At 34.3% G+C, this 25,825-nt stretch overlaps 1 protein-coding gene across 1 annotated transcript; it reads right to left on the bottom strand.

Moving 5' to 3' along the window:
• Positions 1 to 2,366: 2,366 nt before the first annotated feature.
• On the bottom strand, positions 2,367 to 14,834 carry LOC148944920 (uncharacterized). Its single transcript, XM_089099273.1, has 3 exons — positions 14,728 to 14,834; positions 5,462 to 5,668; positions 2,367 to 3,673 (listed from the first exon to the last, which is right to left on the bottom strand). Exons 1-3 carry the CDS (start codon positions 14,768 to 14,770, stop codon positions 2,961 to 2,963), a joined length of 963 nt encoding a protein of 320 aa, XP_088955399.1. The 5' UTR covers positions 14,771 to 14,834; the 3' UTR covers positions 2,367 to 2,960.
• Between the last annotated feature and the right edge of the window lie 10,991 nt (positions 14,835 to 25,825).

The following is a 25,825-nucleotide window of genomic DNA, read 5'->3' on the forward strand; positions in this document are numbered from 1 at the left end:
GTTAAAGGGCATAGGATGTATAATAATTTTTTTCTTCGCATTATTGGGGGGGGGCAACTGCCCCCCCCCTTGCCACTCCCAAATGACGCCCCTGGTCTTACTATTGGTTGTGAAATGAAGTCACCACGGTCTTTATTAATTGATGATTTTTCAGGTGAATTTCATAAGGCCTAGGGGATGCTTATATTTTCAAAGATTTATTGTAATCATTACATTGACGCATAGTTGTATTCTTTTCTTGGTATGCCTTGTATGTCTAGTTTTTTTTTCTCCTTTTTAGCCTCTATTATTTGATAAACTAAACGCATACTGCAGTCTAAAATCAGAATAATGATAAAAATGATAATTTAAACCGAGTAAAGGTAATAGCGTATCAAATAAAGAGGAATGCTCGGCAATTCAAAGACAACCATATTGATCTTTGAGTATCATTTATTAGGTTTAATACAGTGTTTTATTTATTTTCAAATTTGATTTAGTTATTTTAGACTGAGAAGGTTGTTCCGACGTTCGGAAACAGTTGAAATACCCTAGAGTGCTTATACCCACCGGTCATAAGCACTGAGCCTAAGAGGAAGGGTAGCTTATAAGAGTAGGAACTTGAGCTAGCGTCGACAAAAAAAAAATATCAACGCCACTAGCATTCGGCGAAACTCGGAGTTTTTCAAGCTTCGGAATCGTTTTTCTCCCAGGAGCTGAGATCAGACACTTCTTATTGCCCTAGTATTACCAATTACACTAATTAAATGAACCATTTTCGTTATTGCACTGAAAAAATACCAAGTGTCGCCAAGCGTAAAATGGCGTTGATAGTTGAAACTAGCGCCACTTACGACTCTTTTAAATTACCCATTTCATTCTTTGCACTGAGCCCTAATATATTGCAACGATGGACACTGTATCTTGGATTTTGCATTGTTGGTTTATCAAGAGATTATACTAGCCTTGTCAAAGCTGAGATGAAAACTTAATGTTTAACAGTATGACTAAATTTTTTCAAGGTTGCTTTATTTGTATTTTAATTCTGATTTGTTTAACTCTGCATATGAAAAGCTTCTATACAAGGAGATACTAGAAATTTTTATTTAGAAATATTAAATAAGTGTATTTGGTTTGTTGGCTTTTCCTTTGGGTTTTATTTGAAAAATTGAATAGATAACCTATGGCTATAGTTGAATAAAGGCATACGGGATGCTTATATCGTTGAAGATTTAAAGTAATCATCACATTCGTGTAAAGTTACATTCATTCTTTTCTTGTCTTGGACATGCGTCCTTTTTTCTTCTTCTTAGCCTCTACTTTCGGATAAACAGAACTCATATTGTGGTCTTACCATTTCCGCTTTTTAAAGTTTGTTTTCGTTCGCCTCCTTTGAGGTGATTCTAAATCTTGTATCCCAAATCCACGTCTAACTATTGCTATGCCTTAAAATACTTAGTTTTTTCTGCTTTAATCCCCTATTATTGGCTGCACAATAAGGAAAAATTGTATAGCTGCACAATAGTGCTATACAACGAACAATTAACGGCTGAACAATTTGCCTAAGGAAAATAATAATAAAAAGGTTAGATGCTAAGAATAAACGCATTCTTGCAGGCAAACTGACTAATATCCGTCAGCATGTAATGCCAGGTGATCAGACCCACGACAAACTATCTTGTGAATAATGTAATAAAGCTACATTAAATATAGAATAAAATGGAGGCAAAATTAATCATGTCATTTGACATTTCTCCGGTCGTTTTTAAATAGGAAAATTTTATTTGGAAGATAGTTTTTTCTAAGGCCAAACGGACAATGTATTGAATTTCTGGTGTTATAAGCGACAAGCACAAACCGCTTTTGGAGGTAAATAGAAGGTCAAGAACTATAATTAAATATTCTATTCACCTTCGTAGATTGATTGTTATTTCATAAGTTTAAACATTTTTTAGCTGATGTAGTTTTGATTAATAATCCATCTCAAGGTGGTTTTTTCGCATTTATTGTTTCCGGAGAAATTCAAAACGGCTAGGAATAAAAAAATTAGCTCTTAGGCCTATAGATCGGAAAATACTTGTCCATCCCCAAAGTTGAGTAGAACAGTTTAGATTTATTTTTCGAATTTCTAGCGATTGTAATATAAACTTTTTTGAAAAAAAAATGGCACACAATTTACTCAATATTTACGAAAACAATTTTAAAACCTTCCAGAATGCTTTAAAAAATAGTCTCGTCGCGGTTTTTTTCATGCAGCCTTCCTATGTACAAAGATGTCAACTTTTCAAAAGAAAAGAAAATACTAATTTTTGAACTAAAAATAATTCATTTTTCAACAGATTCCAATATGGAATAGAAACAATTTTCTTTAAGCGATGTATGAAAACCAACAATTAAAATTGTTGATTTCTCCAACGATCTTCTTAGGAGTTATTCGATGATGAGATAAACAGGCACTTATAGTAGAACGTTCCTTACATAGAAACGTTTTTCTCTAGTATGAGTTATAGAGTAAACGTAAAGTTCTAGTAGTGAGTTCTCGGAAACGTTTTTCTCTGGTATGAGTTATAGAGTAAACGGAAAGTTCTAGTAGTGAGTTCTCGGAAACGTTTTTCTCTAGTATGAGTTATAGAGTAAACGGAAAGTTCTAGTAGTGAGTTCTCGGAAACGTTTTCTCTAGTATGAGTTATAGAGTAAACATAAAAATCTAGTAGCGAGTTCTAGTAAATCTTGTTCTCTAGTATGAGTTATAGAGTAAATGTAAAGTTCTAGTAGTGAGTTCTAGTAAACGTTTTTCTCTAGTATGAGTTATAGAGTAAATGTAAAGTTCTAGTAGTGAGTTCTCGGAAACGTTTTTCTCTAGTATGAGTTATAGAGTAAACGGAAAGTTCTAGTAGTGAGTTCACGGAAACGTTTTTCTCTGGTACGAGTTATAGAGTAAACGTAAGAATCTAGTAGTGAGTTCTAGTAAACATTTTTCTCTAGTATGAGTTATAGAGTAAACGTAAAGTTCTAGTAAACGTTTTTCTCGAGAATGATTTATAGAGTAAACGTTCAGTTCTAGTAGTGGGTTCTAATAAACGTTTTTCTCTCCAGTTTTTCTCTAGTATGAATTCTTTGATGTTTAAATAGGTTGCTTTTTTGGCGGAATTTTTTCTCGCATATATTACATTCAAAAGGTTTTTCTCCAGTATGAGTTTTTGGTGATAAGATAAACCGGATTTCGAATTAAAACATTTCTTACATAAATCACATTCGAGAGGTTTTTCTCCAGTATGAGTTCTTTTGTGATAAAATAAACCAGATCTTAAATTGAAACACTTCTTACATACATCACATTCAAATAGTTTTTCTCCAGGGTGAATTCTTTGATGACTGGACAAATTGCCACTTGTAGTAAAATGTTTCTTACATATATCACATTCGAAAGGTTTTTCTCCAGGGTGAATTCTTTGATGACTGGACAAATTGCCACTTGTAGTAAAATGTTTCTTACATATATCACATTCGAGAGGTTTTTCTCCAGAATGAGAAACCTCCTGTTTTTCAGCAACCTTTTCAGCAGATACATAAATGTGACTTGGCATCTCATGTTCACAATTCAGATTCACTTCTTTTTTTAGACATATACTTCCAAGTACGGGCATGCTAGGGAGTCCACATCCTTGTTTGCTTATTTCCTTATCTGAGGACACTGCAACAGAAAGAACTATAACAATATAAGATTCAATCGAAATAGATCATTACGACTTGTATTTTTTCATCCCATTTCTTATTTAGTACACCTCAGCGTTTAACGTTTTTAACATTATACTGTTGTTATAAATTTAATTATATTGACTCCTACCTCGATATTTAATTTATGAAACCCAATTTGCGGTATAGTTCTAAAAAAAATTCTTTTACGAATTTTTTACTCAGAGAAACGTTTGTTTTATATTTTCCAAATGTTTTGGCATATTTTTCCAAATCTCTAGAAGGTATATATTCTAGGTAGCATGCGATGGGTAGGAAGGTAGGAAATGTGTGACTTCCTCCCTCTTTTTACCACGAAAAATTTGTCAAACAACTTCTTGGTCAAAAATTATGGGCGTTTACGGCGATCATAAGGAGTCAACTATACTAGTTAGCAGAAAATAAAATAAACACCAATCAAGTCTCAAAGAATTGCATTTGATCTATCACATCTTTTTAACAGTTATTTAGCTGAAACGGATATACTTTATGTAAAGCTAAATGTGTTTAAATGCAAAATCAATTTAGACTAATATGAAACAGATCTGAAGTAAAATATTCTGACCAATTAGGGTAAATACTGTATATGTCATTCATTTTAAGCTTTTACGAGGTTTCATTTTCTACCTTATATTTTGTATAATTTCACAATATTTCTCAATGTTAATTTTTTTTTTCCTATCGTTTATCTGTTTGTAATTCTCAAAAACGGTTCCATACTTTTTCGGGAAAATTGGTATCTTAGGATATTCTCGCATAAAAGAACGATCTAGATAGTTCAGAAGTCTGAGAAAATTCGTGAAGAGCCTTGATTTTGATTTTATGCAAATAACGTAATGTAGTAAAAATTACAATGGCGTAATTTACGTAATGTACTTCATGACATCTTGTAATGAAAAATGCAATGACGTCATGTAGGTAATGTACTTCATGGCATCATATTATGATGCCATGTAATAAAAATTGCAATGTCATCATGTACGCAATGTAATTCATGACATCATATGATGTCATTCATATCGGGGTTGCTGCGGTAGCTAGCAACCTAGGAAACTTACCCATATATAGGAAACTTACCGTCTCTTGGCCTGAACAACAACTAAAATATATTGGCTTGAAAATAAAAAAAAAGTGGCTGAAACCACGACATTCTGTATATAAGGCATCTTTTTTTTCGCAGATAGCTGGACACTGGAACATTGTAAAGAGCCATTATGATGTAACTCAGCTAACAAAGTGAAATATTTTTTATTTAGGTATGTTTTTTCAATCAATTGTTTTGGGATAAAAAATAAGAGGAAAAAAGCATAATGCAATGCCAGGGTAATAAAACAGCGCTTTAGATGTCAGCTCATATTTATTTGCTGATAGACAGCTGATCCATGTAAACAGTTAGCAACATTCTAGGAAATGAACAAAAATGTTAAAAGATAACTATATCTGAAAGATGTTAAAAGAAACATGTTAAAGAGACGTTCATGCGCTAAACGTTTAAACAGTTTGCACTCATTGACAAGGAGGGGAGTTTTTCCATGACTGGAAAATTTTTCTTTCATTTTCTAGGTTTTCCAGGACCCATGAGAAACCTGAAGGGCACCAGAAACAGAAGAAAATATCCCATATTTTAAAAATTTCAACAGAGTTCTAATGAGTTCAAAAAGCTAGAAAAAAAGATAAAAGTAAATAAGGTTTTTCATTTCACCTTCCCATTTTGGACTAAAAAAAATACAGGATATCTGAAGCATACCTTTGTCTCCGTAAATTCCCGACTCCAGTTTAACATGGTAAGCTTTATGTTGACGATCCCCTGAGATGCCAGGAGAAACAGCAAAAACATTCGCTTCGTCCACTTCCAATAATATTTTTGGAATAAAGATGTCCACTTCTGGGCAATAATAAGGATGTCCACTTCCAATAATATCTTTAGCATCATTTGAAGACGTATCTTCAACTTCTGAAAAATTTGAACAAAAATTACACAAAAACACTTACAACAAAAGAAAACACTTACTTATAAAAAATTCTACAGAATCTTATAATCTTCCGAGCGTAAAACTACCACAAATCACAATCAATAGACAAATAAAACTCAAAACAAACAGAAATTACAATAAATAGACAAAAAGACAAAAAAAATTGAAATGTTTTCACTTTTCTTACTTTCATAAATAAAAAGTAATCAAAACTTCTAAGGAATCAGTACATGTGAATTAAACTGACAATCCATGGTCATTTGTTTTGTTGTTGTTGTTTTTTTCAGTAGAACACAAATTGTGTCCCGGTCTTGAGAAGGTATGGGGGTTATGAGCCCTACTCATGTTAATTTTTGCTTGTTTTGAGTTTGACTTGGCTATTTAATGTAATTTCTGTTCGTTTCAACTTTCATTTATTAATTCTAATTTGATATTTGCTAATTGCAGTTTCTTGCAGCTTCTGCATTACTTCTGAACCTCTAGAACCTTTAGAGTAGAGTAGAGTAGAATATTTTTATTTATAACACGTACATAAATAAATGTCACAAAACAGCGCACATGCCTGGTGGCATACTTTAGCGCTGAAAATATTGCCAACAAAAATACACAGCCATTTTCTAACTAAATTTTACAACAACGAAAAAGAAAATCCTAATGAAAAAATGCCTAGCATGTCATAAGATATTTCTTCACCAGTCTTAGAAAATGTCGCTTGTTGCTACATTCTCGAACTGATGCAGGAATTGAGTTCCAGATTTTTGGGCCAATGTGACGGATGCTGAATCCCGCTCTCGATGTCGGGCGAATTTCGCACGAAAAGTCTGAACGATGCGTAGTATGATAATTATGAAATTGAGAATTAGTTGAGAAAATGCCGGAGAAATTTACAGGTAAATTACTATATTGATAATCATGACAAATACTAGAGATAGAAATTAAATGAAGTTGGTCCAAAGAGAAAATTCCTGAAGTCCCATATAGGTGTCTAACTGAAGTTCTGCAATCAACATTAAAAGAATCCTCATTGCTTTATTCTGAAGTATTTGAAGAGATTTGAAAACAGACGGAAAGGTAGATGCCCAAACCGAAATGCAATAGAGAAAATATGGGTGGACGAAAGAATAATAAATAGATTTTAGAATAGCTTTAGTAAAAAAGTGACAAAGACGAGTTAGCATGCCAATATTTCGGTAAGTTTTTAACGACAGTGTTTTTACATATTTATGAAACGACAAATTTTCATCCAAAATAATCCCAAGATATTTGAACTGATCCACCCGTCTTAATTCAAAACCATTCAAAAAAAGAGAGAAGGTATCTGACACTACTGATCCAGTTCGCGAAAATAACATATACTGGCATTTTTTTTCATTAAGAGCTAGTAAATTCCTTGAATACCAATCAGATACAGTTAGTAACGTACTTCCAAGGTTCTGGAAAAGAACTGATAGGTCCCGGTGAGAAGAAAATATTACTACATCATCAGTAAACATTATAATTTTACAAAGAGGAAAAACTTCTGGAAAATAATTTATAAAAAGAATAAGTAAAATAGTCCCAAGGACAGAGCACTGAAGCACTCCGCAATTAATCGGGAAAGCTTCGGAACGGAGATTACGAGATTTATCAACACAATCTAGTCGTCACCCGGAAATGTAAGATGCAAAAAAATTAGTAACTTGCGTTGAAAACCATGAGACTTTGGTTTAGAAAGAAGCAACGGATGATTTACGGTGTCAAACACCTTGGCAACATCAAGAAAAATTGCCAACGCGTGTTGACCATCATCTAGTGAGTCATTAATATTTAGTAAAAGCTCATGAATTGCCAGTTCAGTTGACTTTCCTTTTATAAAACCATATTGAGACGTGTGTAAAATCTTACTATCAAAAAAATATTTTGGTAATTGACTATTTGCAAGTTTTTCCAAAATTTTGCTGAAAACCGAAAGTAGAGAAATGCTTCTATAATCTGAAGGGTCAGTTGAACTCCCAGCTTTAGGTAATGCTATAACATTTGCTTTTTTTAAAAGTTCAGGAAAAACCCCATGCATAAGTGATCAATTAAAAATATGTGCCAGCAAAGGTGAAATGATTGACGCTATTTGCTTTACGGTTTGAGCCGAAAATCCAAATTCGTCCTTAGAAAAACTCCGTTTAAGCTTCAGAATAACTTTTTCAATCTCATGAGGCTTAATCTCAGAAAAAGAAAACGAATTTTCCGCATGTTGCTCATTAACTGGAACAGAAGGGAATTCAGTTGCATATTCATAGTCAATGCAAGTCTAGAACCAATATTACTGAAATAATCTCCAAAAGCATTTAAAATTTCATTGGGCTCTGTAACATTTTCCCCATTTAAAACAAGGCAATTAACACTAGTATTCTTACTACTATGAGGACGTATCTTTTCATTTATAATTTGCATTTTTTTACAATTATCTTTTTTATGCTCAAAAATATTATAGTTATTTTTTTTAAACTAAAATGTGATTATATTTTATTTAAAATTTTTCATAAAAAAAATTATTTATAAACACGACTCAGGATTATTTAATTTTAAATAATTCTTAAATTTTATATTTTTATGTTTTAACGATGCCAAAATACCTTCAGTAATCCATGGGTCAAATTTCTGCGCAAACTTTCCATGCGAAACTCGTGTTGAAGAAGCCCGAACCCGCAGTCGCATCATTTGATCAATAAAATCTGAAAACGCAGCATTTGCGTCATCTGAGCCATAAACCGAACTCCAATCATGGTCACCAATTAACTGACGTAGAACTTTACTATCAATCCATGTATATCGCTTATTTGAATTATCCATTGTTGAATCTCGATGTTGTTTATTACTATTATTTAAATTTAAAAGAACACTCACCGGAAAATGATCTGACATATCAGACAAAATTACTGACGATTTTTCAGCATCAAATAAAACAGGAGAAAAAAATATATTATCTAATAATGTAGCTGTGTTAGCTGTAACTCTTGTCGGCAGAGAAATACTTCGAAGAAAATTAGAACACAACATCATAGTTAAAAACTCCTTATTATTTCCAACATCGAGATTCAAAAGATCAAAATTAAAATCACCCGAAATAATAACCGGTTTTTTCAACGCTTCCAGATTTTTCAACAGCGGTTCAAAAACTTCAAAAAATATTTTTGGGTTACCCGACGGAGATCGATAAACAGACCCGAAAATAAATGGATTACAGTCCAAAGGTACAACTTCAACAAAAATAGTCTCACATAACCCTTCATCAAATACAGACAAATCACTGAGAATACTAAAAGACCATTCATCACGAATATACAGCATCTGATCTCCTCTCGCATTCTGACACCTTTTACGCGAAATACACTTCATCCCAGGCAGATTTAACATTGTAAGGGGTGTATTAGCAGACAGAAAAGTTTCGCAAACTCCAACAATGTCTATAGGACTAGATGCAAGCAAAAGCTTCAGTTCATTGAATGCGCTTTGTAGCCCCCGGGCATTTACATGTAACGATCTGATCGGAAAATCACAACTTTTTGTTTTATCCGATAGAAACTCGCCTGAAGAATAATCACATTCAGGTAGATTATTTACATAAGGCATATCTTTATCACTTCCGGTAGCTGAATTAAGAATAACATCTAATTTCAAACAAGAATCAAGAAAACACTGAAAACGATCCATGAAACAAAAAAAGAAAAGAAAAATTCACAGCTTCTTAGTTTAGACGACAGGTTCATATGACACATTGCGAATCTGAACTACGTCGGAAATCGTTTCACACGGAATGATTTGCGAACCACAATTGACATAAACAACACCTCGTAAAGTCCATACATTTTTCAATTCAAACTTAGTGCGCGCAAGCTTGTAGATTTCTTGCCTTTCTCTGGTTAGAGCCTCATTTACATAGATTCGGGAACCTTTCAAATTCTTGCGATTGCGCAGGATCTCAACTGCAGATGTCTCAGTAAAAAATGTAAGTTCAATCGGAGTTTTTATTTCCGAGGCACCTCCCAAACGCCTTCCACCCTTGACAACGGATTTATCAAGATTGAGTCCCATTTCACTGTTAAGTCGAGCTAATACTTTCTCACCAAGGTGAGGCAAATCACGCGCGGGAGAGTCTATCCCAGATGCAATGACCTTAGTCAAAAGAGAAGACTGGTTTATATCATCTAGCTTAGTTTCAAGCTTTTGGAGCTTTGCGCAATTTTGGACAATTCTTGCCCGCAAATCGCCAAGTGATTTCTCAAGCAGTTCAAATTTACCCCTGAATTGCAGATCGATCGCCTCATAGACAGCTTGCGTAACAGTATCAAGAAAATCTGACTTAATCTGTGTCACCGGAGAACTCCCTAATCTACTGCACTGCTCTTCCACTCTCCAACGAATTTCATCCTGTATGCCGTCACGAAGGTTAACAATTTCTGACTGCATCAAGTTAACCGACTCAGATAAATCCCCGGCTAAACCTTCCGAGTCCTCCTTACACAGCCTTATCGCTCTCTGAACATTTTTTCTACCATCTCTCAGCGCTTCTTCATATTTCTCCACGTAGGCCCATATATTCTCGGACGTTACTATTTTAATTTCGTCAGTTCCGTAACAGCAAACTTCATAATTACTTCCATCACCTTTGACAGGTATTACCTGCTTATTTTTGCAAGGCCACAGCTTTTAATATTTAAATTGAGCAAACGCCCGGTTTCCCACTTGCATAGCTTTGGAAAATGACAAAATGAAAAAAAAAAGCAAAATCTCTCTCTCAAAACGTCCACAAACCTTCTTTGCATGAATGCCTAGCAGGGACTGATGACAGTGGGCGGGATCAAAAAATGGTAGAGCTGAAAACGGCCAATGGAAAATTTACCAAGTATCCAAGTTAAAATATCCAAAAAAGTATGATACAATTCTCTTGTGTTAACTAGTCAATGACTGAATCTATACTGTAATGAATTAAATTTGCTACTTCAAACTAAGAAAGTCATCAAAAAACGTTCACACACTTTTTATATGGTACTTTATGGAAGAGTAAATTGATCCTTCCAGCATCGAGATTTCGTAAATACATAAAGAAATCGAGGAGCAAAGGATTTGGAAAAGAAACAACATTCCAGAGATAATGGCCAATTGTTGTATGTTTCTGTCATTAAAAATCTTAGTCTAGGTAGAAGCAATCACTTCTATCTAATAAACAGCAGACGACATATAGTAACAGAAAGGATACGACTTGCTTTGAAAAAAAACTTATCTAGACAGAAAAATATGGCATTTCAAGCTCATTGGTGACTCCATTCTGGTAACTATGCTGATTGGCGGGAAGGTTGACTGTTTGGTTAAGTTAATAGTAAAAGTTAATAAACAAAATAAACTAATGCGAATTTAGAAAAAGTCCTTGTAAGCCCTATAAATTGGCACTGAATGGAAATGAAAAGAACAACATTGGAGTTATTATTGTCATACGAAGTGTCCCATTAATATCTATTTTTTGAAAACCAAGTAGATTTAAAATCTCCAGTCTTGAATATAAGATCCTTTAAGAAGGTGAAAATTAAAATATACGTTTTCACAAAAACAGCCACACGACAGTAAATAAATTTCCAAGAAGGTGTACATTTCCACTGAAACAAGCAAATTCTTGACAAGCCTAAGCTTTAACTCTAGCCAAAATGAAATGATATAATTAAGCTTTAACTCTAGCCAAAATGAAATGATATTTATATCATTAGAATTATAAGTTTCAGATCTATCCAGTCACTAAAGCATAGTTATAATTAAGCTTTAACTCTAGCCAAAATGAAATGATATTTATATCATTAGAATTATAAGTTTCCGATTTATCCAGTCACTAAAGCATAGTTATAATTAAGCTTTACCTCTAGCTAAAATGAAATGATATTTATATCATTAAAATTACAAGTTTCCGATCTATCCAGTCACTAAAGCACAGTTATAACTAAGCTTTAACTCTAGACAAAATGAAATGATATTTATATCACTAGAATTATAAGTTTCAGATCAATCCAGTCACTAAAGCATAGTTATAACTATGCTTTACCTCTAGCCAAAATGAAATGATATTTATAGCAATAGAATTATCAGTTTCCGATCTATCCAGTCACTAAAGCATAGTTATAATTAACCTTTAACTCTATCCAAAATGAAATGATATTTATATCATTAGAATTGTAAGTTTCAGATCTATCCAGTCACTAAAGCATAATTATAATTAAGCTTTACCTCTAGCCAAAATGAAATGATATTTATATCATTAGAATTGTAAGTTTCAGATCTATCCAGTCACTAAAGCATAATTATAATTAAGCTTTACCTCTAGCCAAAATGGAATGATATTTATATCATTAGAATTACAAGTTTTCGATCTATCCAGTCACTAAAGTACAGTTATAACTAAGCTTTAACTCTAGCCAAAATGAAATGATATTTATATCATTAGAATTATAAGTTTCAGATCTATTCAGTCACTAACGAAAAGTTATAATTAAGCTTTAACTCTAGCCAAAATGAAGTGATATTTATATCATTAGAGTAACAAGTTTCAGATCCAACCAGTCACTAAATCATAGTTATAATAACTTAGGCTTTTTCCTTGGGCATGATCTAGACATTCTCTAAAAGCTAAAAAATTGAACTTGTTTCAACGATTTTCAACCAATTATCTATCTAAAAATCATTGACACTGAATTTCACAACGTAATTTGAAGAAAGATGGAGTTAAATCTCAGCTAGAAAAATATGTTTACATATATTAATGCAGTTCTAGCTTGTAATTATAAAAAAAAAAATTCTAAACTTTAAGAAAACCCTGAATACCCTCAAAAGTCAAATCGAGATAAAAAACACAGTATTTGAAATGTTCCCATAAAAAACCATAGACTGGTGACTTACAAGCCCCGCCTTGAACAAAAAGGAAAGTTACATTTTTGCATGGGTATCACAGACGTGTGTCCTGTTTCTTTATTATCAAAGAACAATCGTGTCAAAACTGTGAGTTTGAGATATTGGGAGACGGCGGATATGAATGGAAAAGTTTTTTCAACTGAAAGTTAGGAGAAACATTAAAAGTTAAAAACGAAGAGAAATTATTACGTATATGAGGGGGGTTGCCTCCTCCTCAACACCTCGCCTTTTACATTAAAATTAGAATTTGCCCAAATTCTTTAAGAACGGCTCATGAAACACAAGGCTTGTTTAATTAGAACAATAAGAAGCTTTTTTAAAAGTACTAAAAAACCATAACTTACGTTAAAAATTTGAATTTTGTCCCAATTCTTTAAGAACGACTCAAGCAACACAAGGCTCGTTTAGTTAAAACAACATGTCCACGTGTGAATTTTATTTGGCAAAGAGAAAGCAAGACATAAGAAGAATTTCGTATAGGAATTACGGCATATTCCCCATTCTAAAATTTCCCCCTGAAAAAATCACCCCCTGGAACCTTCCCTCCCTATGGAATATTACCCAGCAGAAAATTCGTCTCCCACCCAAGAAATGTATGTATACTCCCGATAACAGATACTATAAATAAACAATGGGCAAATCTTATGGCTTAAAGACCTTTCCCCAGGAGCTGTGGGGGGTCATGTTATTTCCAAAGAAATAGTTATTCAGCCTTTCAACTATGCTAAACAAAGTGGAAATCTCAAAATTTTGATCGGACGATTTTGAGAAAAAAGGGCGTGGGAGGGGGTCTAGTTGCCCTTTAATCTTTTTAGTCACTTAAAAAGGGCACTAGAGCTATTTATTTCTGTTCCAATGAGCCATTCTAGGACCACTGGGTCGACTCGATCACCCCTGAAAAAAAAATACAAATAAACACCCATCTGTGATCTTTCTTCTGGCAAAAAATACAAAATTCCACGTTTTGAAGATAGAAGCTTGTAACCTCTACAGTAGGTTTTTTTTTTATTATGCTGAATCTGATTGTGGGATTTTCATTAAGATTCTATGATTTTTAGGGGGTCTTTCCCCCTTTCTTAAAAAATCAGGCTAAGCTTCCCAGGTTCGTAGCGTTTGATGGATAAGACTAAACTTAATGAAAGTTATATAATATATATTTGGAATCAACAATATAAACTGATTCTTTTGATATATCTATAAGTATCAAAATTCCCCTTTTTAGAGTTTCGGTTACTATTGAGCCCAGTCGCTCCTTACTTACAGCTCGTTACCACAAACCATTTGATGGTAATCCTTAGTGCACTTTTTAAATAATAAAAGAGACTGCCACAACAAAGCATAGGTTTTCAGCCATTTTTCGCCACAAAGCGTAAGTTTCTGACCAAAGATAGCTAAGGGGTTAAGGAATACTATTAACATTAAAGAAGGAATTAAAATTAACATTAAAGAAACTATTCATAAAGAGCCAGGGATAAGAGTTTGTCACTTTTGTTCATTTCATTTGTAAAAAGCAATAGTTTTACAAGAAAAGTACAAAGATTCTTTCAACTAAAACAAACTATTCTACGACTAGCATACGACGCAGTTTGAACCCCTCTCCCGCTTTGAGAAAGTTTACAGTGTAGCATAGCACATGCTTGAAAAAAAAAAAATTATTTAATATCTGCAATACCATAATACTTCAGGTGAATAGCAGTGGAGCTCAGGGAACGGATGACCATTGATAGACACAGACTTGATAAAGAAGAGGTAGGGAAGGCTCAACATAAGCTGAAATGCTAGACGCACTTTCCAACACTTATGATCTTTTTAATTGCTTCTGAAATTTCTGCTATTTGTCAACGTCCTACTCTTCATTTTCAAGTAAAAAATGTCTTTTTCAAAGGGTAAAATACTTAATTTGAGGCATTTATCAAATTGCATTCACCTTATCACTCTGATCAGCAAGATTTTGTTTTTTTTAAATAAATAATAGTTAGGTTTTAAAGTTCAATTTATTTTTCTAGTTAAATTAGCAGAAATAAGTAGGGAATGGTAACAACTCTTCACATTTTCGAGCAAAAGTAACACAAACAAGAAGAAAATTGCCTCTAACACCCATAGTATCAATTACCTTGCTTAAAAGCAGTGATGCCCAACAGCAGGGGTTTCTCCATAGTTCACCAATTGAGTCAATACACAGTTAGTCTCTCGTGACTGCCACAGGTGGTTAGAAATCTCTAAAATCAGAATAATAATTGAATTATTATATGGTACTATGTGCCATAGTGTTATGGTGCAGTATTTACGATAATTACATGGTAAATACTTATATGGCACAATATCTTCAAAAGAGATGAAGAAGCACATAACCTAGAAAACAGTTGCAAGATAAGAGCAAAAAGCACAGAAAAACCATAATGATATGGTGCGGTAATTACCATAATTACATGGTAAATACCTATTTGGCACAATATCTTCAAAAGAGATGAAGAAGCACATAACCTAGAAAACAGTTGCAAGATAAGAGCAAAAAGCACAGAAAAACCATAATGATATGGTGCGGTAATTACCATAATCACATGGTAAATACTTATATGGCACAATATCTTCAAAAGAGATGAAGAAGCACATAACCTAGAAAACAGTTGCAAGATAAGAGCAAAAAGCACAGAAAAACCATAATGATATGGTGCGGTAATTACCATAATCACATGGTAAATACTTATATGGCACAATATCTTCAAAAGAGATGAAGAAGCACATAACCTAGAAAACAGTTGCAAGATAAGAGCAAAAAGCACAGAAAAACCATAATGATATGGTGCGGTAATTACCATAATCACATGGTAAATACTTATATGGCACAATATCTTCAAAAGAGATGAAGAAGCACATAACCTAGAAAACAGTTGCAAGATAAGAGCAAAAAGCACAGAACAACCATAATGATATGGTGCGGTAATTACCATAATCACATGGTAAATACTTATATGGCACAATATCTTCAAAAGAGATGAAGAAGCACATAACCTAGAAAACAGTTGCAAGATAAGAGCAAAAAGCACCTGAAAAACCATAATGATATGGTGCGGTAATTACCATAATCACATGGTAAATACTTATATGGCACAATATCTTCAAAAGAGATGAAGAAGCACATAACCTAGAAAACAGTTGCAAGATAAGAGCAAAAAGCACAGAAAAACCATAATGATATGGTGCGGTAATTACCATAATCACATGGTAAATACTTATATGGGATCATATCTTCAAGAGATGAAGAAGCACATAACCTAGAAAACAGTTGCAAGATAAGAGCAAAAAGCACAGAAAAACCATAATGATATTGTGCGGTATTTACCATAATTACATGGTAAATACTTATATGGCATCATATCTTCAATGGGGGTTGAAGAAGCACAGAACCAACGACAGTTGTTTTCTCTTTTTGTATAAAAAGTATGTACTGAACAAAGATTGGCTGAAATTAAAATCACATCTTGTGGACATGGTGACCTGATGCCTAAGGTTGCCACCCGGTGAAAAAAAATCAATATATTTTAGAGATTTTTTTGGTCGATTTAATGATTTTTCAAAGGAATATAAAAAATTACCTGAAATGGTGATAAATAACTAGGGTTGTCAACCTTGCTGATGCAATGATTCGAATATTTGAATGGCTTCGGTCAATCTTATGCTGGCTTTTCGTATTTAACCTATCAATAATAAGACTGCAAATTAACCAATCATTAACAGAACCAGGAAACATTTGCAAGATAAAAGCATAAAAAGCACAGAAAAACCAACATTGAAAACCAATTTATTGACCATTCAATTTTTATAGTCACAACCTGTAAAAATTGGTCTTATTGTAAACGGATTCGATTCTTTTTTCAACCCTAGGACAATCTGTAGTACATTTTAAGTTCTTAGAACCTATTACATTCTCCTGGACACAGGTGTAAATTATGCAAAATGCAAATTGTTTAAATAAAAGGTTTTTTACTGGGAAAAGGGGTTATCTTTGATCCTGGGTCTCCAAAAAGACTTAGGATATTAAGGTAGAATTTGAGAAAGTATTGAGGGACGGAAACCAAAATTAAAACATACTATGTGCACAGTGACAGTAAAAATGACGTTTCAGCTGAGTAAAAATTTCTAAGGAATAGCTGAGGGTATTAAGTTTGAACTTACACAGTAAACTGAGAGTTATGTAGAACAGCGGTTACAGTGTAACCAGACCCCTTTACCACCCTTCTCTAAATATTGATTGAAATTTTTGTAAAAGCCATTTTGCTCAAACCCATCCAACAGTTTAGGTGAAAACTATATCTCCAGGAATATCATGCGCCCCACAGCCTCCAGGGCAAAAGTTGTGAATTATGCAATTCGTCCAGTGTTTACATTCAGCATGTTTCCTTGCAAGAAGGAGCATATTCCATACATAGTGTTTCCAAAAAGGCTAAGCATATTAAGCTAAACTTCAGGAAATGTTAAGGTGTAGTTTAACTAAATCAAAAGACACCCTGGGCATCCAGTCTATCAAAATGGAGTCTCTGCAGTATCTTAAGAATGCCTGAGAATAATAACTTGAAAATTTCATGCCATTTTGAGGGCAGTATTGAAGTGGTTGGAGGGCAGACAGTTGCTCTTCCATGCTCTTTTTAGCTTCACCCTTCCAAAGACATCCAATCAAAATTTTAAAATAACCATCTAGCTTAAAATACTCTAAAGGCCAAACAACAATGATGCCAGGGATGATATACCCCATATGTTCAATACATGTTGCCCATTATTTATACAGAAGGTTCATAATTTGGAAAAAAGGCATGTTTGACGTTGAGCCTCCAAAAAGTTGCAGGAAAACGAAGGGAAATTTCCAGGAAATGTTGAGAGGAATGTCGTCACAAAATAAAAATAAACTATTTAAAAACACACTACATAATCAAAAGGACGTATCAGACAAGAAGAGGCTGAGGAATCAAGTGGACACTCCAGGGCATGTTGAAAGGAATATTCAGGAGTGATTGCAGGGCAACCCGCCCCCTTCCCCATTTTAGATATCCTTCTGAATACTAAGAGACATCTTGAAAAGGCATATTGTTCAAAATAGTCAAAAGGTCTAACAATTATGAACTGAATATCTATATATTGAGCTATATATGAAAATACTATGTATTGTACATAAATTAGAAGGCACTAGCCTATGTGCATTTAGGTTATCAAAAAGGCATATCTATAATATCTGTAGGAACAAGTAAGAGTATGAACTTGAAACTTCCAAGGCTATTGCTAAAGCTTTTGCTACTAAGACTGAAACTTTGACTGCTTGCAACTTCAACAATAACTACTAATAGATGTGCCTAATCATAAATGTGACTGCAACCACTTTTACTTGCAACGAGCTTTAGTAAATTTTTAGGGAGATTAAATAATAAAAAAAACAATGCTTTTTCACAAAAGTAAAGAGCAACGTGATGTCTTGAGCAGATCAAAAATACTAACAGAAATTATAATAAACTAAAAATTAAAGAAACAAATATTAGACTTAATAGAAAATGAAACCAATAATGAACTTATATGGTACCAAAAATAAAAGTGAAAATCAACTACAAACACAAAACAAACAGAATTTACAGAATATATGAACTAGAAAGTCGTCCTCCTTGTACCCTGATTACAGTTTATAAAAAACAAAACAGATATTGAAAGACGCATAATGATGTTAAGAAACAGACATTAAACTTAATTAAAGATTGATGTATAAAACAAAAATTGGTATTGAGCTCAAACTCAAAAAAAGCACCAATTACTAGATATATGAACTGGGAAGTCGTCCCCCTTGTACCCCATTTATAGGCCGAGTGTCATTTGATCTTTACCGAAATAAAAAAAATAATGTTTTGTCAAATAAAACTCAAGGCCATACCCAGAGTGAAGGATGCTACCAGGCTTTAGCCCCAACCCCCCCCCCCACCATCGCCCAAAGGTTCTATTATAGTCGTAAAAAGGATACAAAAATGTGTGTAAACAAGTTTTGATGCATTTTGTGAAGATTAAAAACAAACTTTTTAAAAAGTTAAGGGGGCTTGAGCCTCCCAACAAGTCATACCCCCTCCTCTGCAAAAATCCTAGATATTGCCCTATATAAATTAAACTGTTCAAAATACATATTTTTCAACAAAATAAAAAAAAAATTATGTTTAAATTCTTCTATTTTGGTCTGTTTCATTTGAACAAAGAGCAATGGTGCCTAAATTACACTCTGAAAATGAATAGTTTTAATTTTTAATGAAACCCAAGTTGATCTTTGAAGTGAAGTTTTGGAATGACTATTTGGTTCTTTTATGTATTTTAAAGAAATATATCTAGAATGATGAAGATACGAACGGAACTTTAGTGTATTAGTTGAAAAAAACCTTTCCGAAAATTTAGTTTTTCAAATAAAAATAAAGGCCATTTTAAAATTAAGCTCAGCATATACAAGTACCTTTTAAAATTCAAACTAAAAACGACCAGAAATTACTATTAAAGAATAAATGAAACCCAAAACGAGCAGAAATTAAATAAACAATCATAGCAAAAAACATACAACAAGTGATAATATAATTGAATAAATAGATCTTAAAGCGAGTAATGCTTAGATTGAATATGAAAATCAAGCTTTAAACGAAAAAACATATTTTGGTATTAAAGTATAAATGAAACTTAAAACGAACAGAAATTAAATAAACAATCAATACAAATAAACATATAATAGATATTAATGTAAATGAATAAATAAATCTTAAAACGAGTGAAACTTCAATTGAATATGCAATTCAAGTTTGAATCGAATAAAAATAACTACAAACAAGAGTTTGGGTATCGACTCTCTGCAGATGCATAAAAGCTACTGCGTGGGGGTTAGTTGCCCATTTCAATAAAAACTTTATATGCCCCCAGGGCATAACTTATAACCCTTGCCCCTGAAGACTGTGGGGGGAGTGTCCTGCTCAAACATATAATTTTCAGAACTTTCAACTACGTTGAACAAAATGGCTTTATAAAAATTCTGATTGAATTTGTTTGGGGAAATGGTGGGCGTGGAAGGGGTGTCAGTTGCCTTAGAATTACTTTCGATTATTAAAAAGGGAAATAGCCATTTAAACTTCCAATCAAATGAGCCCTTTCTGAAGTTTCTACGACAACACTGTCTATACAAAACCATATATGCCCCCACGGCATAAATTAAAATCCTTGCCCAGAGGGCTGTGAGGGAGTTGTCATCCTCAAAGACCTAATTTCCAGAACTTAATACTACTATTAATAAAATGGTTATCTCAAAATTTTGATTGGATGTGTTTGGGGAAAAGGTGGGCGTGAGAGGGGGGTTAGTTGCCCTCCAATCACTTTCGACTATTAAAAAGGGCACTAGCCCATTGAATTTTCAATGGAATGAGCCTTTTTTGAAGTTTCTACGACAACGCCCTCTATAAAAACCTTATATGCCCCCAGGGCATAACTTAAAACCCTTGCCCCGAGGGTTGTGGGGGAGTGTCCTCCTCAAAAACATATTTTCCATGTGGAAATCCACTACGCTGAACAAAATGGCTGTCTCAAAATTTTGATTGGATGTGTTTTTGGGAATGATGGGCGTGGGGGGGGGGCTAGTTGCTCTCCAATCACTTTTGACTATTAAAAAGGGCACTAGCCCTTAGAATTTCCAATCGAATGAACCTTTTTTGAAGTTTCTAAGACAACACCTTCTACAAAAACCTTAAATGTCCCCAGGGTGTAACTTAAAGCCCTTACCCTGAGGCTGTGGCCTGGAAATCAACTACGCTGAAGAAAATGGCTATCTCAAAACTTTGATTGGATGCATTTGGGGGAATGATGGGCGCGGGGGGGGCCGACTTGCCGTCCAATCACTTTCGACTATTAAAAACGCCACTAGCCCTTTGAATTTCCAATCGAATGAGCCTTTTTGAAGTTTCTATGACAACACCTTCTATAAAAACCTTATATATCCCCAGGGCATAACTTAAAACCCTTGCCCTGAGGGTTGTGGAGGAGTGTCCTCATCAAAACATATTTTCTATCTGGGAATCAACTGCGCTAAACAAAATGGCTATCTCAAAATTTTGATCGGATGTGTTTGGGGGAATGATGGGCGTGGTGGGGGCGGGGGGGCTCTTTGCCCTCCAATCACTTTCGACTATTAAAAAGGACACTAGCCCTTTGAATTTCCAATCGAATGATTCCTTTTTGAAGTTTCTATGACAACACTTTCTATAAAAACCTTATATGCCCCCAGGGCATAACTTACAACCCTTGCCATGAGGGCTGTGGTGGAGTGTCCTCTTCAAAAAAATATTTTCTATCTGGAAATCAACTACGATGAACAAAATGGCTATCTCAAAATTTTGATTAAATGTGTTTGGGGGAATGATGGGCGTGGGGGGCTAGTTGCCCTTCAATCACTTTTGATCCTTAACAAAGGCACTAGAACTCTCGATTTCCATTTGAATGAGCCCCCTTTGAAGTTTCTACGACGACCCCTTCCACATGAAATGCCCGTGGGGAAAAACAACAATAATAAATAATAACACATTGGAGCCGTGTGGCCTTTACAATAGGCAACGCTATAGCGTTGCCTCTGATATCAGCTTGATGGAACTAGATTGATATTACCAAATATAATGCATTAATTTTCAGAGCGTTTGTTTATCTATTTATTTATCAATGTTCTGATAAAATAAATACTTAAAATATATATTTTGCCTTCAGTAAAACGCAAATGACATTCGCGCTTTAATTGGGGTACAAGGGGGATGATTTCTCAGTTCACATATCTAGTAATTTCTTTTCATTTCGAGTTTCAATTAGATATCAGTTTTATTCTTTGTATATTAAAAGTTCATTATTGGTTTCATTTTTTATTAAGTTTGATATTTGTTTCTTTCAAGTTTTAGTTCATTGTTCATTTTAATTCCTGTCAGCTTTTTTTGCTCTATTGAAAATATAGCTTTGCTCTTCAGTTAGTTTTTTTCTGAACAGCTAAAAAATGTCTTGAAGATAATAATTGAAAAATTTATGATTTTTTTTTGAGGAATCAATACTGACCTGTCACTAAGAAAAAAAAATCTGAATCTGCAAAAAGCAAATTTCTAAATGTGTATTTTTTTTAGTTGACTTGTGAGCAAGGAGTAAAACCTTTTAGAATTATTTAAAACATATTACAAAGAAGTATTTAAACATTCCCTTTTCCACTGTATTGTCACAGTTGTTTAATAGACTACTGATTGAATTCTAAATTAATTCCTCATCAGTCTAAGTACCGTACTGCTGTAAGCTTTTGTCTTTGAATTCTGATTATAAGCAAATTACAGTCAAAACATTACAAATTTGACAATGACACCATTTGACAATGGTGTCAAAACATTATAATCTTTACCCACCATTTGAAAAATCAAACAATTTAACATTACAGTACACATTGTTTCCCATAAAACATGTAGAATAATCAAAATTGTCATTAAGATCAAGAAGAACCAACAGTTTATAGCTATTTTTAAGCACTTCTAATTTAAACATAAGGTAATATCGTTAATTGGAATGAACTATATTGAAACTTAACCTACTTTAAATTAGAACTGAAATTTAAATTTCCCATTAATTTCCATACCATAAGACCTTTATTATAAAGTATTCAAAAATACTAAGAGGAAAGTGGTTGTTCATCATTTACTTTTGACAACTAGAAATCTCCTAAAGCTTTCTAATTCTTATTATTGATTAAAAACAACTTTCACATTTCTATGGCCATCCTTCCTGTATACAGAATTATATATTCTGCAACACATGGTTTTTTTTTTTTACTTTTTTGGTGGGAAATATTGCAACTTGAACATTTTTTATATATGCACAAACAAGGGAATTATTACCCTTTACACAGGACAAACTAATTTGAAGCACATTTCAAGAATAATAAAAATTTACCTTACATGTAAAATACTACAGTGGGTGGAAGTCTAATGCCCAAACCACACCATACTTGCATCTGTAGAAAAAAATGTATGATTTTAATAATGCCTAAGCTTTTTTCTTGGTTTTCACATAAAATATGTATTTCAGAAGTGGAAACTTATTGATGAAATAAATTTCTTTGAAAAGTTTATGACACCCATTCTCTACTAATAATACTACATCTATTTTTCTTCTGCATTACAGATGGAAAAACTACTTTTCCAAGCTTCCACTTTGTCTAAATCTGAAAAAATATGCCTCAACTTTGACTCTGATTGGTCAATAAACAATTTTATGCTTGAAAGTTGTTCTAGTTAGGACACTATTAAAATCATACATAAGTGATGCTTATGTTGTGTGTAATTTTGATTTCATGGATAAATATGACGATAGTGTGTCCTTTCAGAGGCAACGCTGTAGCGTTGCCTATAGTAAAGGCCAATTAGGCCATACGGCTCCAATGTTTTATTATTATTTATTTTTTTCCCAGAGGCACTTCATACGAAAGGGGTCATCGTAGAAACTTCAAAGGGGGCTCATTAAATTGGAAATCGAGAGTTCTAGTGCTCTTTTTAATAGTCTAAAATGTAGAAACTTCAAAACAGGCTCATTCGATTGGAAATTAAAGAGCTAGTGCCCTTTTTAATAGTCGAAAGTGATTGAAGTGTAACTAGCCTCCTCCCCCCTCCACGCCCATCACTCCCCAAACACATCCAATCAAAATTTTCAGATAGCCATTTTGTTCAGCGTAGCTGATTTCCGGATAGAAAATATATTTTTGAGGAGGACACTCCCCTACAACCCTCAGGGCAAGTGTTTTAAGTTATGACTTGGGGGCTTATAGGGTTTTGATAGAAGGCGTGGCCGTAAAAACTTCAAAACAGGCTCATTTCATAGGACATTAAAGGGCTAGTGCCCATTTTAATAATCGAAAATGATTAGAGTGCAACTAGCCCCCCTCCACGCCCATTAGTCCTCCAAATACATTAAATAAAAACTTTCAGATAGCCATTTTGTTCAGCGAAGTCGTTTTCCTGCTAGAAAATACATTTTTGGGGATGACACTCCCCCAAAACCTTCAGGGCGGGGATTTCAAGTTATGCCTTGGGGGGATATAAGGTTTTTATAGAAGGCGTTGTCATAGAAACTTAAAAACAGGCTCAATTGATTCGAAATTAAAGGGCTAGTGCCCTTTTGATAGTCGAAAGTGATTGGAGTGTAACTAGCCCCCTCCCCCCCCCCCCTCACGCCCATCATTTCCCCGAAAACATCGAATCAAAATTTTGAGATAGCCATTTTGTTCAGTGTAGTTGATTTCCAGATAGAAAATATATTTTTGAGGAGGACACTCCCCCACAACCCTCGGGGCAAGGGTTGTAAGTTATGCCCTGGGGGCATATAAGGTTTTTATAGAACGCATTGTCGTAGAAACTACAAAAAAGGTTCATTCGATTGGAAATTAAAAAAGCTAGTGCCCTTTTTAATAGTCGAAAGTGATTAGAGGGCAACTAGCCCCCCCCACGCCCCTTATTCCCCCCAACGCATCCCATCAAAATTTCGAGATAGCCATTTTGTTCTGTGTAGTTGATTTCCAAATAGAAAATATATTTTTGAGGAGGACACTCCACCACAACCCTCAGGGCAAGGGTTTCAAGTTATGCCCTGGTGGCATATAAGGTTTTTATAGAAGGCGTTGTCGTATAAACTTCAAAACAGTCTCATTCGAATGGAAATAAAAGAGGTTGTTCCATTTTTAATAATCGAATGTGTTTGTTTTGCAACTAGCCCCCCCCCCACGCCCATCATTTCCCCAAACACATCCAATCATAATTTTGAGATAGCCATTTTGTTCAGCGTAGTTGATTTCCAGATAGAAAATATGTTTTTGAGGAGGACACTCCCCCAGAACCTTCAGGGCAAGGGTTTTAAGATATGCCCTTGGGGCATATATGCCTAAGGTTTTTATAGAAGGCGTTGTCGTAGAAACTTCAAAAAGGCTCATTCGATTGGAAATTCAAAGGTTGATTTCCAGATAGAAAATATGTTTTTGAGGAGGATACTCCGCCACTGCCCTTGGGGCAAGGGGTTTTAAGTTATGCCCTGGGGGCATATAAGGTTTTTATTGAAGGCGTTGTCGTAGAAACTTCAAAAAAGGCTCATTCGATTGAAAATTCAAGAGCTACTGCCCTTTTTAATAGTCGAAAGTGATTGAAGTGTAACTAGCCTCCCTCCCCCCCTCCACGCCCATCACTCCCCAAACACATCCAATCAAAATTTTCAGATAGCCATTTTGTTCAGCGTAGCTGATTTCCAGATAGAAAATATGTTTTTGAGGAGGGCACTCCCCCACAACATTCAGGGCAAGGGTTTTAAGTTATGCCCTGGGGGCATATAAGGTTTTTTATAGACGACGTTGTCGTAGAAACTTCAAAACAGGCTCATTCGATTGGAAATTAAAGGGCTAGTGCTCTTTTTAATAGTCGAAAATGATTGGAGGGCAACTAGCCCCCCTCCACGCCCATCATTCCCCCAAACACATCCAATCAAAATTTTTAGATAGCCATTTTGTTCAGCGTAGTTGATTTCCTGATAGAAAATATATTTTTGAGGAGGATACTCCCCCACAACACTCAAGGCAAGGGTTTTAAGTTATCCCCAGGGGGCATATAAGGTTTTTATAGAAGGAGTTTTCGTAAAAACTTCAAAACAGGCTCATTCAATTGGAAATTAAAGAACTAGTGCCCATTTTAATAGTCGAAAGTGATTGGAGTGTAACTAGCCCCCCGCCCCCCATGCCCCTCATTTCTCCCAAACACATCCAATCAAAATTTTCAGATAGTCATTTTGTTCAGCGTAGTTGATTTCCAGATAGAAAATATATTTTTGAGGAGGACACTCCCCCACAACCCTCAGGGCAAGGGTTTTAAATTATGCCCTGGGGGCATATAAGGTTTTATAGAAGGCGTTGTCGTAGAAACTTCAAAACAGGTTCAGTCGATTGGAAATTAAAGGGCTAGTGTCCTTTTTAATAGTCGAAAATGATTTGAGGGCAACTAGCCCCCCCCCCCCCACGCCCATCATTCCCCCACACATCCAATCAAAATTTTAAGATAGCCATTTTGTTCAGCGTAGTTGATTTCCAGATAGAAAATATGTTTTTGAGGAGGATACTCCCCCACAACCCTCAGGGCAAGGGTTTTAAGTTATGCCCTGGAGGCATA

The sequence above is a fragment of the Artemia sp. Qi Xiang Cuo genome, chromosome 13, assembly GCF_049724085.1.
Source record: "Artemia sp. Qi Xiang Cuo chromosome 13, ASM4972408v1, whole genome shotgun sequence".
NCBI classification, from domain to species: Eukaryota; Metazoa; Arthropoda; class Branchiopoda; order Anostraca; family Artemiidae; genus Artemia; species Artemia sp. Qi Xiang Cuo.

What these genes read in the sequence shown, in the direction of transcription:
- LOC148944920 (XM_089099273.1), bottom strand. Translation starts at nt 14,770, where the DNA reads ATGGAGAAACCCCTGCTGTTGGGCATCACTGCTTTTAAGCAAG. An exon ending in CATCACTGCTTTTAAGCAAG is followed by an intron (nt 5,669 to 14,727) that starts GTAATTGATACT and finishes CAAATTTTTCAG; the next exon opens with AAGTTGAAGATACGTCTTCA. An exon ending in GGGAATTTACGGAGACAAAG is followed by an intron (nt 3,674 to 5,461) that starts GTATGCTTCAGA and finishes TTTCTGTTGCAG; the next exon opens with TGTCCTCAGATAAGGAAATA.